At 34.6% G+C, this 15,882-nt stretch overlaps 1 protein-coding gene across 8 annotated transcripts in view; it reads right to left on the bottom strand.

Moving 5' to 3' along the window:
* LOC108035605 (twitchin) overlaps positions 1-13,145 on the bottom strand; it is a 58,830-nt gene extending 45,685 nt beyond the window's left edge. For 6 of the 8 annotated variants that reach the window (XM_050886914.1, XM_050886916.1, XM_050886919.1 and 3 more), the window contains exons 1-14: positions 12,783-13,145; positions 10,740-10,770; positions 9,025-9,187; positions 8,589-8,730; positions 7,923-8,064; positions 7,573-7,773; positions 7,200-7,501; positions 4,460-4,683; positions 3,996-4,398; positions 2,922-3,847; positions 1,957-2,097; positions 640-684; positions 266-388; positions 129-188 (exon numbers count right to left, since the gene is read on the bottom strand). In XM_050886914.1, coding sequence (XP_050742871.1) covers positions 129-188; positions 266-388; positions 640-684; positions 1,957-2,097; positions 2,922-3,847; positions 3,996-4,398; positions 4,460-4,683; positions 7,200-7,501; positions 7,573-7,773; positions 7,923-8,064; positions 8,589-8,730; positions 9,025-9,187; positions 10,740-10,770; positions 12,783-13,095 — 3,216 coding nt within the window. In that variant the 5' untranslated portion in view covers positions 13,096-13,145. Of the gene's footprint in view, positions 1-128; positions 189-265; positions 389-639; positions 685-1,956; positions 2,098-2,921; positions 3,848-3,995; positions 4,399-4,459; positions 4,684-7,199; positions 7,502-7,572; positions 7,774-7,922; positions 8,065-8,588; positions 8,731-9,024; positions 9,188-10,739; positions 10,771-11,037; positions 11,060-12,782 lie in introns of all 8 variants that reach the window. The other 2 variants (XM_017111321.3, XM_017111339.3) reach the window with 2 other exon arrangements.
* Positions 13,146-15,882: the final 2,737 nt, after the last annotated feature.

Raw genomic sequence — 15,882 nt, 5'->3', positions numbered from 1 at the left:
GGGATTAAAGCAATTTAATCTAAGGACAGAGTAATTCTTGGGGTTGACACTAAAATTGTCGTCAACATCAAAGCAACATTCAAACAGTATACTTAGGAATCTTTTGATATTTGTTGTTCGCTACATACCTCCAATGGTTTCTTGTCAGCGACAGACGACCGCCGGGATTCAGATTTAGAGTCTTCAACCTTATGTTTAATACGAAAGTGGACACATTTTACTGTTAGCGTTCAACAGAACAACACAATTGTATAGAATTACTTACAGCCAGGGATGTCCTTCTCGACGATACCCTTTTATCATCGACTGTGATCTCGTCCTGCATTTTGACTACTGATTGGCGTCGTACTTCTGCCGAGATCTCTTCTTCGACAGACACAATACTTGCCTGGGCAACATTAAAACAAATACACTCATATAACACAATATATTCATACATGATTATAAAAATTACTTCTCATAGTTTGCGCATAAAAGTAAATTTTTAGAATATAATTTTAAAATACAACTAACTTAAAGTTATATTTATGAAACCGCGGATAAACAATAAATGTTTTGAATGATCATTTTTCCTTTTGTTCTCAAGTGTTTTTGTTATTTTTTTAATATGTATATTATTTGATATTTTTCGTTTCTTACCTTTCGTTCCACTTTTTTTAAACCTATTTGTTCCGTTGCTCTTTGCTGTGAATGAAATTTAAAAATATTATAGCTACTATATAACTTTTAGGCACACGAAAATAAAAAAGTGAGAGAGAAGCTATAGTCGATTGCCTCAACTATTATATACCCGTTACTAACCCAATTAATTTATTAGTTGCTTAATAAAATATTAGCTAAAATAATTTTTTTTAAATCTTAAAAATGAGTGCTTTTAGTTGTACTTGAAGAAAACTAGCGCACGTAAGAACGCATATAATCGATATGACTGATAACAATTTTTTAGTTTTATAGTTCCAAAAGCTGCGCATTCATACGGACAGACAGGCGGACGGACGGATTTAGAAAAATATGAACACTTTATAAGATTGGAAATTCGTGTTTGTACCTGTAACATATCTTCCGACGAATACAAAACCTCCTTTTAAAATACGAGTAACGGGTATAATTATAAATTAGTAGGTACATGCTAGTTAATGTTTTGGATTTGTAAATGTGTCTTGGTGGTTGGCAAAAAATTGAAGCAGAATAGTTGAACCGCAGATGCAAGAAGGTTTACCTCATTAGGGTCTTGCTTATTGTCTTTAGATGGTTCTGCAGTTGATTTATCTTTTTTCGTTTTGGCTTCTGGTTGAGCTACCTTGTCTTTTTTGTCAGTGAGCTTCGGCTTTGTTTGCTCGGACTTTGGTTTGGTATTAGTTTTATTTGGCTCACGAGTTTCAAGGGCTTCGGTTTCTTGGGGTTCAACTGGATTTTCTTTTACTTTTGACTTTTCATCTTCATCGCCCTTGTTATTTTTTTTTCCGCTTTTTACTTCTTCTTCGACGTTCCTTCCTTCTTTTTCTTGCTTTTCCGTATTTATAATAGATCGATCGGATGAATTTTCTTCCTCTTCAATCGCCTTTATTTGTTGTGTTTTTTATTTGAGTGTATAAAAGTGTATTGTTATTAACCAGAATGAGAGTTCGGACAAATTAGAAAAATATATTAGTAAGATGGTTTAAAACCGATGGGGTAGGTATAGTTTGACGAAAAAGCCTTGCTTTGAAGACAAGTCGGTTAAATAAAAATATAAGCAGATTTTCTGCTATTTGTGTGAACTGCACTCTAAGAGCTGTATTTAGAAAAATTAATTCGATTTGTTACTTTAGAAATGGAAAATAGAAAAAGAGTCGGCAAAGCAGAAACCTTTATCTGCAGGAAGGAATAGAAAATCATGAAAAATAGATAACAGTATAAAATTGATAAATTAACAATTTGATAACATTCAAAATTCTCGGAGAATATACTGCGAACCTCATCACTAGTAAACTGGCTAACAGGCTTTAATGTAACACCAAATAGGTCCTTAGATGCATTCGACTGAGATATATCCAGAGGAGAATTTGATGCACTTTTCCTTTTTAATTTCGGTATTTGATATAAAGTTACGCCGCACTGTATGGTAAAAAGAATACACTTTAAACGATTTGTGAGTTTTAGATTTTTAAACCAAATCTCTTAAATAATTAATTAATTGATTCTTTTGTTTTGATAATATTTTTAATGTGTCCAGTTAGGCTAACAAAAATGGAATGTTTTATGGAAATTGGGTAGTTTAGTAGATCAAACTTAAAAAAAAATTTTAACAGGAATATTAATTTCCCTTAAAATCGTGGATAAATCGAAGATAAATGCAATTTACGGTCTGCGCATATTATTTTCATAAATGTGATTTTAATTCTTGAATTGCAATGTCGTTCATATCGTCCATTTTTACTCTTATTGGAAAGGAGGGGAAACTTAGGCTTAATTGTCACCAAACTAAAAGAAAAAATAAGGGTTCGAAAACATTTTTTGACATCCTAACATGGATTCCATCATAAAAACAGGTGAGAACAATATTTTACCCTTTCAATGCAATTTTTTAGGTCATAATCTCACGATATAACAACAAATAATACTTGAAAAAAAAAGTTTACAAACTAACGAAAGGAAAGATCATTTTTATGTATCGTGTGCGTTATATTTACAGCAAGTTTAAAGGCCTTGCCCACCGCCCAAACTTGAAAATAAAGTTCAGTTAATTGTACATTGTAAAATTATTTTATATCAACACTGTGAAGCCTGGTAATACTTTATTAGTAGATTAGCCTGTGTGTACGTTGTATGCACATTGGTTTTTATTTTTTATTTTGGAAAGATTTTTGACGTTTAAGGCAGTAATAATCGCCGATTGAAACCGTCAATATTATTGACTAAACTCTGCTCAAATTACTAACCGTTGAATCTAAAGTGAATAACGAACGCTTCCTACTTTGCGAAAACTCGTCAAGAACCTCTGTGCTGGTGGATTCATCACTTAGAATGACACTCACAGTGTTTAGTTGAGTGCTAGATTTCTGATTTATATAATGCTCTTCCATCTTAGCTACGACCTGGCGTTCCTTGCTTTGAATCTCCTGTGCCGTTACAGATTCTAAGACCTGATGCGTGTCCTGCACACATTTAGATGTATTTATATTTTTATTTACCTTTTCCTCTTTTTCCTTTTCTGCCTTCGACTTATCCTTTTCTTTGGGTTGTTCCTCTTTCTTCTTTGTGCCTTTCTCCACTGTAATCTTGCACGACGATTCGGCCTTGCCTACTTCGTTGGTCACAATGACTTTATAGTTTGAAGTGTGTTCCGTTCTTGCCGAGCTAAATGTGAGTCGTGCAGTTGTTCCATCGAACGTGGTGGTAATGTCTTTGGTTTCGCGTATTAAGGTGCTGCCCTTGTACCACTCGATTTTGCACTTGCGATCTGACTGGGCCAGACTGATTAAAAGCTCGAAAGTCTTTGACTCGGAAACCTTTTGATCAACGAGCTTTCGGGAGATTTCCGGCTTGCTGGGCTTGCGTTCCTCCTCGGGAATATCAACGAGATTGACAACTTGAGATACAGCTTGTCCTTTTTCGTTACTAGCCACCAATTTGTAAGCGCCCTTATCACTCTCTTCAACATCGTTTATCTCTAGTTTGACAGCAAACTCTCCGTCCTTAGTTTGCTCCACCAGGTAAACGTGTCTCTTGCTTTCTTTTACAGTGTTTGTTTCCTTATACCAAGTACACTTAGGTTCGAACTTTGATGCAACTGTGCACTCGATAATAACAGTTCGTTTTTTGATAATCTTAATAATTTTAGGTTTATCTTTAATGACGGGAACAACTAAAATATGAATATTAAATTTAAAAGTCAGCAATCATATAAAAGACCTAAGAAATGCTTATAAAGAGTAGCATGCGAATTAAGGTGCGTGCGTATCTCTTGACAACATTTGTTTTTCTAATTTCTGAAAGGAAACCCACATACGTACTTTCTATATTCAATGTAAGATTCGCATTCAGCTCGCCGAGGGTGTTCTTAATGTTGCACTTGTAAAGGCCAGAGTCCTCTAGTTGGGGATCTAATAGCTCCAGCTTAATGTAGTATTGGTCACCACGCTGCTCAATAAACGTTTTGATTTTGTTGCTTTCCTTTATGACTTCTCCGTTGCGGAACCAAATTACATCTGGTTTTGGATCTGCCTTGACCTTGCACTCCATTATAACCAATTTACCGTTGTTTTCGGATACAATGCGCGGCTTTTCAATGAACGTTGGCCCCTCACCCTCCGGCTCAGGCTCCGCTTCAATGTTAAGGTTAAGATTGGCGTTTGATTCACCATATTCGTTTTTGACATTGCACCTGTAGGTTCCACCATCAGTTGCCCCGGGATCCTTAAAATAAGTATTTGGATTCGTAATTGTTTGCTATGGGGTACGCTTCTAGATACTTCACCTTTATTTCCAATGTCAGTTCGTAAGTGTCTTCCGCAATAACTGTTGTATTTATTTTTATCTTCTTACTCTTCTCCACCATGTCTTGACCCCTGTACCAAGTTACGGTTGGCTCAGGTTTGGCCTTGCACTTGCACTTCATTGTTATTAGTGTGCCAGACTCATTTGGGATTATCCTTGGTTTCTCGATAAATGATGGTGCAAAACCATTGGCGTCGCTCGCACCTGTTCACCGAAAACAAGTAAGGCTTTAATATCTTTTTTCATTAGTCGAAAGCCACAAAACATAATGTTTAATGCTTACAAAAAAATATGTAAAATCAGCATAAACTTTTCGTACCTTTTAATTTTTAAACATGTTAATATAATTTGTTGTTGTTTTCTTTTAGATTATTGAATATAATTCAGAAATTAAACATATATTTAATGTTAACTTAAATTGTTAAATTTTTATATTCCCTGTGCAAATTACTATTTTTAAAGAAGTTAAATATTAACACCTCAATTTTTTTTACGAGCTTTGTTGAGGAAGAAAGGTGATTTAATTCGCGGACTGCGTATTTTTGATTATCGGTTTTTTTGTTTTGTTTTGTTGGCATCTGTACTAAGTTCCAAGTTATAAGGGTATTGCGTGCTCTGCGACTTTCGCTATCGAAAATGTGCATCAAAAGTTTTGCATAAAATTTAGTGCAAAAAACGAGAAAGGAAGTTAAATTCGGCAAGCCGATGTTTGTATACCCTCGAAGTTACACAAAATAATAAACATTAGTAACACCATGTTAAATTTTTAAGGATTGTTACTAGCCTTAGTAATATTAGAAACAAAAATAATTTCATTATTTCTCTGACCGTTTCTTTGACAGGTAAATGTTATAGTCGTCCAATTCGTCGGAAACTATGTAAATTGTAGAAGGCAGCGTTCCCAAGCCCATAAAGTATATATATTCTTGATCAGGATCACTAGCCGAGTCGATCTGTATTTCAATCCGTCGTCTGTCCGTCGGTATGTCTATCTGTGTGTACGCTGAGATCTCGGAAACTACAAGAGTTAGAACAAATAATGGGGGTGCCACGCCCACTGTAACGCTGAAAATCCGTCAAAATCTGTAGCGACAATAGTTTTTATGATAGAAACAAAATTTTAACTGAAATGTGTTTGTCTCATCAATACCTATCCACTGACCTTAAAAGAATGTGCCACGCCCACTTTTACGCCCACAAACGGTTTAAACGCTTTAATCTGCCTGCCGCCCACATAAGATCTTCTGAAACAGTCGGTAGGTGGCGTCCTAAAATATCGCTTTGCTGCTTATATATATCCTTTTCCCTCTTGCACCCTTAAGCTGAGTAACGGGTATCTCATAGTCCAGGCACTCGACTATAGCGTTCTTCCTTGTTCGTATTATTTTTCCAACCATTTTCAGTTCGTTCCTATGGCAGCTTTTTGATATAGTCGTCCGATTTTGATAACATTTAATTCGAAATTCAAAACCAATTAAATAAATATATTTCCAAGTGTAGGAAAAACACCAAAGATATGATTTAGAAAAAAAAATTTTCCGATCTTTCCTATGGGAGCTATAAGCTATAGTTGTCCGAACCCAGCCGGGTTCCGACTTATATACTACCTGCAAAAGATAGAAAACTTTTCGAAAAGTGTGAGACCGATAGCTTTAAAACTAAGAGACTAGTTTGCGTAGAAACGGACGGATAGACGGACGTATTATAAGCACTTGATACACTGGAAATCTTGACAGTGGCACACGCTAAAAGTGTTCTGTGTGAAAAGTCACCTTACTTTTTGAAGACACTCGTATACACTTCATATACCTTAATTTTCAAGTCCTATTATTTTCTTTAATGAAAATCATCAAATCAATAATATGATTGTGTGACCGAAGTTGCGGCCCCAGATTAATTTCCGGCGCAGATAGCTAAATAGTTTAATGAGGCGTACTTATCTAGTCTATAAATTTGTTGCATGTAACTATGTATTATAAACCATAATAAAAACAAAAGGAGTAAAAAAAAACAAGAAAGGAAGCTAACATCGGCAAACCGATGTCTTTATACCCTTTCAGGTCGTACAGATCATTCCGATTTTTTGAAACTAGTTCCAGAAATATTGCTACAATTCAATTTACTACCGTATGGGCTTGCCAATAAAAAAAAACCTATTTATAATTTGTATTTTTTTACCGTCTGCAAGGGTATTAAAATTTGATTTTAGATAGTTTTTTTTGTGTGTTGGCGGTGAATTGAGATTCTCGTAGCACACCCCCAAACCCCTCTTGGGTTTGCTTATAAAAAAAGGGCAACATTTAAGGAAAAATTTAAAAAGTAGGTAATAGTTTGTGCCTAATAATGTAATATAATAAATTTAATATTTACAGCACTCATATATTTATGTACAACACAATAATTTGTATGTCACTATTTACCATATATCAGCATGATTTTAAGTAAATATGTAAAAAATTAATACTTTTAATACTAAAACACTTATTTTGGCTAATTATGAAAATATTTTATGGATGAAATAATATAAGTAATTTCTGACCTAGTCAGTTTATTTTGTATAACTTTTAAGACGCTTTTTAAGTTGTCTGTGCTCGCCAAGAAGTGTGCTTGCTCGTATACTTTCCACGTAAAGTAAAAAAACTCTGTCATTATGATTACATTTATGTAATATAATATGATTATAAAAGTCACGATATAACAAAGAAAAGTTAGTTTAGTACCTTGAAAGTTAAGCGCAATGTTTGCATTACTTTCGCCATACATATTAATTGCGTTACAGCGATAGTTGCCGCCATCTTCTTTTGTGGGGTTTTGGATTTCCAGGGTCAAAACGTAGTTGTCTTTAGTTATTGCCTTGCGGGTCATTTTCGTTCTTTGATTATCGGATATTTCCTTATCTGAGCAATACCAGACAATGTCTGGGACCGGATGCGCTTCCAATACGCATTCCATGATGAGTAGGTCCTCTTCTTGGCGGATCGTTGGTTTTTTTGGAAAGCGTGGCGACTTTCCATCTGGAATTCTGTATTGAGTTGGAAGGAGTATAACTTTCGATATCATTTGATTATCTCTAATGCGTTTTTGTTGCCTTACTTTTTCGATCCACTTTCGAAATTAAGATTAATAGTTGCGACTCCAGAACCGTGCTTGTTTTTCGCTTGCGCGCGATATTCACCTTGGTCAGAGGAGACCACACTGCTTATCTCGAGACACGCCATGTGATATAGTTTTTGATCCATTGTCAGTGACATTTTGTAGCGTTTGGATTCGTTTAGTATAGTCTCGCCATGGGACCTTTGTGAAGGAAAGTTTTTGATTGAAACACAATAATTTGTTTAAAACGGAAATCGCTTATGAGGCTCTCATTCTACCGGGTACTTCGGATCTGTTTATTTGATCTCTTTCGTATGGTAAAGATATTTATTATAATATTAGTTTCGTACCATGTGACTGTTGGAGTGGGATCTCCGACGCATCTACATTCGAACGTTACATTTCCGCCATCTTCGCTTTGACGAATTACTGGTCGTTCAGTAAAAGTTGGCTTAATGCCTTCTGCGCTTTCCGGCACGGGGGCTTCGTCGCCTATAGAGTTGAAATATCCATGTAACACAATTTGCAAATGACAAGGTCAGTTCCAATACACGGGGCAAGGCGGAAATATATTCTAACAAACTATTTAAATAAAGCTAGAAATGTACATATGTATACTTATATGTATTCGTGTATTATTATTTTGATTTCATCACCGACTGCGTCAAACAACGAATGCGGGCAGATTTACCAGTTTTGACAATTCGTTTTATGGCTTGTAATTGGGGAGTTAAACAAGTCCCTAGACATAGCTAGGAGTCAACTACTCTTATTCTAAGCATTACCGATATGGGGCAATACCTTTAGCTTTCGATCAAAGTCGAAAAAAATTCAAAGTTATTATCCAGATATCTCTTAAATATAAGGTCTAAAAGTTTTTAGCAAATTAGGGGTTATTGCTTATACTTAATAAAGATATTTTTGCGGCAAACTAGCAAAACCGAAAAAATTCAATTATGATGGTTAATGAAATTCAAGTGCAACAAGGAAATAGGATATAAACAATTAGGACTTACTGTCGAAATTCAGGCTTATTGTAGCGTTGCTTTCGCCCAATTCGTTCTTTGCATTCACTTTGTATTTGCCAGCATCCTCAACTGTTACATTTAGTATCTCAAGTGTTGCAAAATATGAATGGACGTCTTTATCAACAGTAAGCTGAAAAAGTATATTATTAATAACACTCATCCTTTTAAACGAAACGCGATACAATCAATAACATTCGATCATGGTTTGTACACTCTCAAGTTTAAGTAATCTCAAAACAATCTGAAGTTTTAAAATGAATTTTAGGATTTATCCTTAACTGAACCAGAAAATCTCACCAGGAAAAGTGCCGATTCATCAACATTATAAATGACTTCTGCAGTCTTTAGTTAAAAAAAGTTAAAGTTTAAATCTCCTGAGCTCGAAGGTCAAAAACCGCCTTGATTTTGTGTATTTATAAATTACCTTATGGCGTATTGATTCCTTAACAGCTGCTCCGTTGTGGAACCAAATAATGGTGGGTATTGGATCAGCGTTAACGCGGCACTCAAATAATAGTCGTTTTCCATCTTCTTCCTGTCGTATAGCGGGTTTTTTCGCGAATGTCGGCGCGAAACCGTCGATTTGTCTGCAACGTTTGGGTAAGTCAAGTTACGATCATTTATTCCTATTATTCAAATATGAGAAGCATTACATATGGTAGGCTTGGTTAAAAAGTGCAATAAATAGTTGGCAAAATTAGTAGTTTATTAACATAACAACAAAATAACAACATAACGACAAAATAATGTGGGTCCAAAATTGATTTTTAGAAAATACGATAGCCTCATAAAATGTTCCATTTAAAATACATGAAGAATAGTCCCAGTAAAAAATTTAATCTTTGTAAAGGCTGTGGAAACCAAGCACATATTTTTAGATGTCAATTGCCGAGAGGCAACGTAATAATCGAAAGCACTGGCAAACTCGCATAAACAGCCAGAAGAACAAACTAAACCAGCTTACAATGTTTAAACGTATATTTTATTATGTGGTACGTTTGTTTTAAGGGTTCAGCAAGATAAAATGCTATGGTCGTAAACCTCGACAATTAGGTATGTGTTACTCAACTAGGGAGAACCAGAAGTTGCAGAGCACATAAAAGCGCCATCTGCATTCGGCCGTTTTCCACAGTTTAAGGCGGTTTTCGGGCGTTAGTGTGTGCGTGGCATGTTCGCAAATAATCGAATCGTTTTCTTACGCAGCCCAAGCTTTTCTCAGGAGCATGCACTATGAAGCCCACAAAAAACAGCCGATATAACTATAGATAACTATAAAACATATGAAGTTGGAATTCAGCATGTAGATTCTTGAGCTTCTTGCGCACCGCAAGTTTGCTTCAGTAGAAACCGCCCATTTTCCACATTTAACATTTTTTTTACTTTCGGAAAAATAAGATTGTGCTCTTATTATCAATATTTATCTACATGCCAAAGTTAGTGGAAAAAACGATGTCCCTCTCGCACTTATCTTAGCTGAGTAACTGGTGGCATATAGTCGACGAAATCGACTATGGGGTTTCTGTTGTTTTTATTTTGAACTTTTAGGTGTTTCACAGCTTACACGAATTGAACACAAAATTACATGCAAGTTGTTTTCAATTAAGTATTTTCCGGATGATTCCTAGAAAAGAAAGTTGGAATCGGCCAATTTTTGAAGTGATATTTCCTAAATATAAAAAAGTAACGTAAAGTGTAAAAGGAAAAATGATCGAGTAGAATAGGGCAGACAAAAGAAAAGTCGGCATGTTTAGATCAAGTCTTCTTCATAACTTTGATAAAGGTTCAAAAATAAAGTTAATTTAAGAACTTTTGTTTTAAGGGTAGATTACTTTACTGAAAAAGCGTCGCATAAGTATAGTATTTTGACAATTAATTAATACAATGTATGCATGTACAGAAACTGAAAGTGTATCTCAACCCAAAATATTTGTTTAGGGTATGTCATCTAGATATTAGATATTAAAAAATGAATTACGCTAATAAAACTTTACTTCAATATTTTTTTATCTAATCTTTTAGAACTTTTTAATTAAAAATCTGTTTTTGGAGTCACAAAAATAAATTGTAACATTTAGTTATTAGTTTAAAAATTTTTAGCTCTACACATTGAACACGAATTCATGTGATAGCTTTACTTACCGTTCGTTTTCAAGAATTGAAAACTTACCATCTGTTTTCAATTTTAAACACCAAATATTACATTGAGTAGTATAGAAAGAAAAATTAGAGCATTTATAAAATGTAAAGCGTTTTCTAGATGATCATGCTAATATTCTGAGATCGTTTAAGGTATTTTAATCAAATAAGCTTAAAGCGTATTTTTTAGGCGTTTATCATTCGGTAAAAGAATAATAATAAATTAACTAAACGTATTTATCAAGGTTCACGTATGCCAAAAGATAGCACTGAACCAGTTAAATCATCAAGGTTAGCTTACTTTTCTTTTGGTTCGTCAGCAGCTACAGTTTACATAACAGTGGATTAAAAATATGGGTAATAAATTAATAAAAGTTTGAGCCGTAAATATTAAGAAATAAACATCTTTTACAATTTTTTGATTTAATCGTCTTTTTATCCCTTACAGAGGGTACAATGATTTCTGTCAGAAGTTTGCAATGCAGTGGAGGAGACGTTTCCGACCCCATAAAGATTTTATATTCTTGATCAGCATCACTAGACGAGTCGATCTCTTCATGCCCGTCTGGCCGTCCGTTTCCACGCAAACTAGTCTCTCAGTTTTAAAGCTTTCGTGCTGAAACTTTCCCAAAAGTCTTATTTTTATTGCAGGTAGTATATAAGTCGGAAACAGCCGGATCGGACAACTATATCTTATAGCTCCCATTGGAACTAAAATTAAAAAAAAAAAATTTCATCTTCGGTGTTTTTTAACATACAACGTCCTTCGCTTGAAAAAACATTTTTTAATTGGTTTTGAATTTCAAACTAAATTTATATTGATATTTTTGAAAAAATATTCACAAAAGTAAAGAAATCCGAGTATATTTCTAAAAATTTCGAACAATGTTATGTTTTATATGAGTTTATGCTCCTGTTTCGTAAACAATCACAGGGGGATTTAAAAATTGTAATTGATTCGATATATTTCGTGTAATCGGTTCATCACAAAAATATCAAAACTCTGAAATACTTTTGATACTTTATCGATATTTTCTGCCGCCTCTAAAATGTCTCTATCACTGCATTGGAACTTCAGACTGATAATGATATGATTAAAGAAAAGCAGATTAACCGAAATTTTTTCCATTAAACGTTTGGGCGATTCGAATTGGAAGCCTAAAAATAGAATAGGGGGAACGTAATTTTTAATGGATTCTAAGCAATATTGGGGAACAAACTTATGGTCTAAAATGGCTTTTGATCTCGCAATGTTTTTCAGTGTGCCGTAGGTTCCTTGAATGTGGCACGGTATTGTTGGATCTTCCAAAAAAAAATTGTTTAAATTTTCTTTTGAATCATAATGATTTTTTATATAATATAATAATTTCATAAAGGCCTGATCGCGTATAATCATAATGATTTTTTATATAATATAATTATTTCATAAAGGCCTGATCGCGTATATACTTTACGTTTTCAAAAAACATAGCTAGTATTATATTTTCTGGATGCGTAAAATAGGTATTATTGTACTCGTTACTCGAAGAGTATCCTGTAACAGGTCGAAGGAAGCGTTTCCGACCGCATAAATTATATATATTCTTGATCAGGATCACTAGCCGAGTCGATCTAGCCTTGTCCGTCTGTCCCAATGAACATACCGAACATGGCTATATCGGAAACTAAAAGATATAGAGGTTTGAGACTTAGATTCCTTGTTTTCTAACGCAGTCCATCTCGTTACGACCAGTAAGAAGCCAACAAAACCGTCCTACTCTAACGCCCACAAACTTCAAAAGTTCGTAACAAAGTGACCTTTAACAAGTGGTATTTTAAATTCAGTAATATGTCTGTGCCATCTGTAGTATTTATTTAGCGTTTTGTGGATTCAAACCCCAGACCATATGTTGGTTCGACAAAATTGCTTGGAACCCATTAAAAATTACGTTTTCCTTTTATGATTTCTTACATTCTTCGGTCCAATACAAATAGCCCGCCCTCATCTACGTAATCCTCCTGACTAAACTTATAATTTATTTCGGCGGTCTATTTTAGTTTACTTACGTGTGAAATTTAAATTAATAGACGCAGAGACTTCCCCCGACTTGTTCTTGGCTTTGACTTTGTACAGTCCAGCATCCGTTTCAACCACATCGTCAAGCTCTAATACTACCGTATATTTATTATCTTCAACGGGTTGAATTTTGAATTTGGTTCGGCCATCTTCTACTAGTTTATTGTCACTTCGAAACCATTCAATGTCCGGTTTTGGAGACGACAATAACTGGCACTCAAAAATCAAACGATTGCCATCATCCTCTTGATGCAGTTGCGGCTTTTTAACAAAGCTGGGAGCGAAATCTTCAGCCACCCCCATGCTGAGGGTTTTCCTTAAGCTTCGTCTTCAACGGCTGTGGCTCTATGGCTCTGAAAAAAATATTTTAAAAATTTATTAGAATATTGATAGTGCGACCACATACATTGCTTTAAATTATCATTTCGTGAATATGTTTGAATTTATGATTGTGCAAACTGGGCGATATTTGTGTGCCAATAGCTTTCAGCGGGACAATATAAGTAGAAATTGCCTGCTTCCAGGCCAGAAGACCTACGGAAGTTATACTCTTCTGGTTGGGAAACTCACAGGGGTAGCCCAAGATGGTAAAAGACAAAGGGCTTTGCAAGGAGAGGAGCACTTTTCAACAGCTCAGAGCAGGCACTTGGGTATGGTAAATTGTCTGCTGAAACTCATTCTTGATTCCTTTCCCACGAAAGGAAGATGGGTCAGCCCCCTGACTCTGCTAACCCCCTTCCCAAGGCATCACTTCCTATAAGGTACAAAAATTCGTCCTCCGAAAAGTGTAAGCAAATTAATTCTCCTCAGAAAATCGCTGGCGCTTTGTCCCGGTAGGATGTTGTATAAAAGTATAAAAGTGCTGAACGGAAGCCCGTTGTTTTTCAAAGTTGGAACACAGTGTAATCTAATTTACTCTAGATCTGCTCTTTTCAGACTTTCAGTTTTATAATCAGTTTTAAAATCTCTATAACATACCAGATTAAATTTCCTTACAACATATTTTAATTATAAAAACTCTGGATCTGGTATTTTCAGACTTACAGAATTCTTATCAGTTTTAAAATCTTCATAACATACCAGATGTAATTTCCTAACAAAATTTTTTAAATATAAAAACGCTTAAAATACCTAAATTTAAAAAAAAAATATTTAAAATTTTAAAATTTTTATATAAGATATAAGCAAAACAAGATTTCCCTTATAAACTATTATTTTTCAGATTATTCCGGTATCCGCCTTAAGATTTAATGGTCCCGTCCAGTTCAACTTGCAATAAAAAGAAGACTTGGTGGTTGGATGAGCTTGGCTGTTGATGCTATTCAAGAATCTAATTACATGTATGTGTCATTTACAGGTGTTCGATATTAAATCAGTGAGTTATTTGACTCAAATAAAGTTCAAAGTTCAGGTTCAAAAAATAAATAAAGCCAAAAAAAAAGTTTGCTTCTTAGCACTCGACTTTTGACAGTGGACTGCAATGCTTTCTTTGAACTTTTTGACTTTTTGTAAACATGGTTTGAAAGCCTGGAACCTAATAAATTGGAAAACGCGAGGTAATAATATGACCTTAAATTAAAATAAACTTAAATATTTAGACTGTTAAATCAGTGTAAATTTAAGCTTCAACAGAATCGCAATGACAAAGAATGATATACGCGTATTTAGGGATTTTGAGTTGCACACGACCCACCACGTTTTGGAAAACGGAAATTCGATCCTTTTTCCCATTCAGCATAAATGTTGTTAATGGAAAACATTTTACCGAATAAACGAATATTTATGTATTGCATGTTTATTTTTAGTCGTTCTCAGTCACCGGCTGTGAAAAAAACCTGTACATACAAATACAGAACTCACACGACTCTATCTTTATTTATTCAAACATAGATACATGGCTATATATAAATATACGCATGCATATTAGTACATAGTCAAAGACTTGTACAAAACGGTAAGGTATGAGGAATGCAGGAAATTATCGGCTTTAAAGTGTTTCGAGTGTATCCATTGCACATCATTAAATTTATACAGCATTGTGTTTTAACCTATTTTTGATACCCAAAGACTAAATTAGATGTTGTATTTTAAACGAACACATTCAAGATTGCACAGCCATATACTGTTTCGAATTTTTCATCACGGTTTTTGTGATTTTTCATGATCTATTTTTATAAACAACAACGTGTTACACAACGCCACGAATAGAACAAAAATTTCTGTATAGTATGGAACACGTTCACTTTTTGTTCGTATGTATATTATTGGAATCATAATCGCACTTAACTCCTCTTGTTAATTTATGGGTAGTATTTGCAATTTTAGCTTTACTTCACTTGAAAAGAATTTCAAAGTGCTTGCACTGTAGTGCCCCAACACACTCAATTGGAAAAATTGGGAACTGGTTATCCGAACACCTATGTATGTATGTATACATTAGTTGTGCATACATGTAGTATGAGCAATCGTCCTTAAAATAACTATGAGTTTTCACGAAGTAACTATATAGAAGAGAAACAAGTTTTAATGTTATTTAGGCCTAGTCCCAAAGTTTTTGTATTATATTATAATTATCAATTTTACGAACAAATGTTTATAATATTTATATATTTCTCGGTTGGTACGTACAACTAGGCTACAGGTAACACAGAAGGAGCACAGCGCGAAATAATATTTTCTGCGAAAACGAAGCGAACCCCACGAGCTTTTCTCTATTACTGAAAGGTCCGAAGATTTTGTACTCTTGATCAGCAAGGCATCCGCGCTGCCACAAACAGCCAGCGGCCTTTTTGTGCAACAGCGCAGGCGCGATTTGCTTTTGCCAACAACACATAATATCTATGAATGCATATACATACTTTCGGGAAAATGTATGTCCGTTTATACCCAGCACTACGGAGATTGTGCGGGCATTCCGATTTCACACTTTATCGAGCTTTATATTGGGTTAGTCGTTAAGTCAATTATTCCAAAAAGCGTTTACCCCTTATTCCTACGCAAGTGAATTCTGAGTATGGGCTCTAGGAAGCGCAACACCTCACAGACAAAACTTACATTTTAAGATGTTGTACTTTTATTTGAAATCTTTAT

This window comes from Drosophila biarmipes, chromosome 4, assembly GCF_025231255.1.
Source record: "Drosophila biarmipes strain raj3 chromosome 4, RU_DBia_V1.1, whole genome shotgun sequence".
In the NCBI taxonomy this organism is placed as follows: Eukaryota; Metazoa; Arthropoda; class Insecta; order Diptera; family Drosophilidae; genus Drosophila; species Drosophila biarmipes.
Note: the sequence above shows the minus strand (reverse complement) of the source record. Positions and strands in the feature narration are given on the sequence as shown.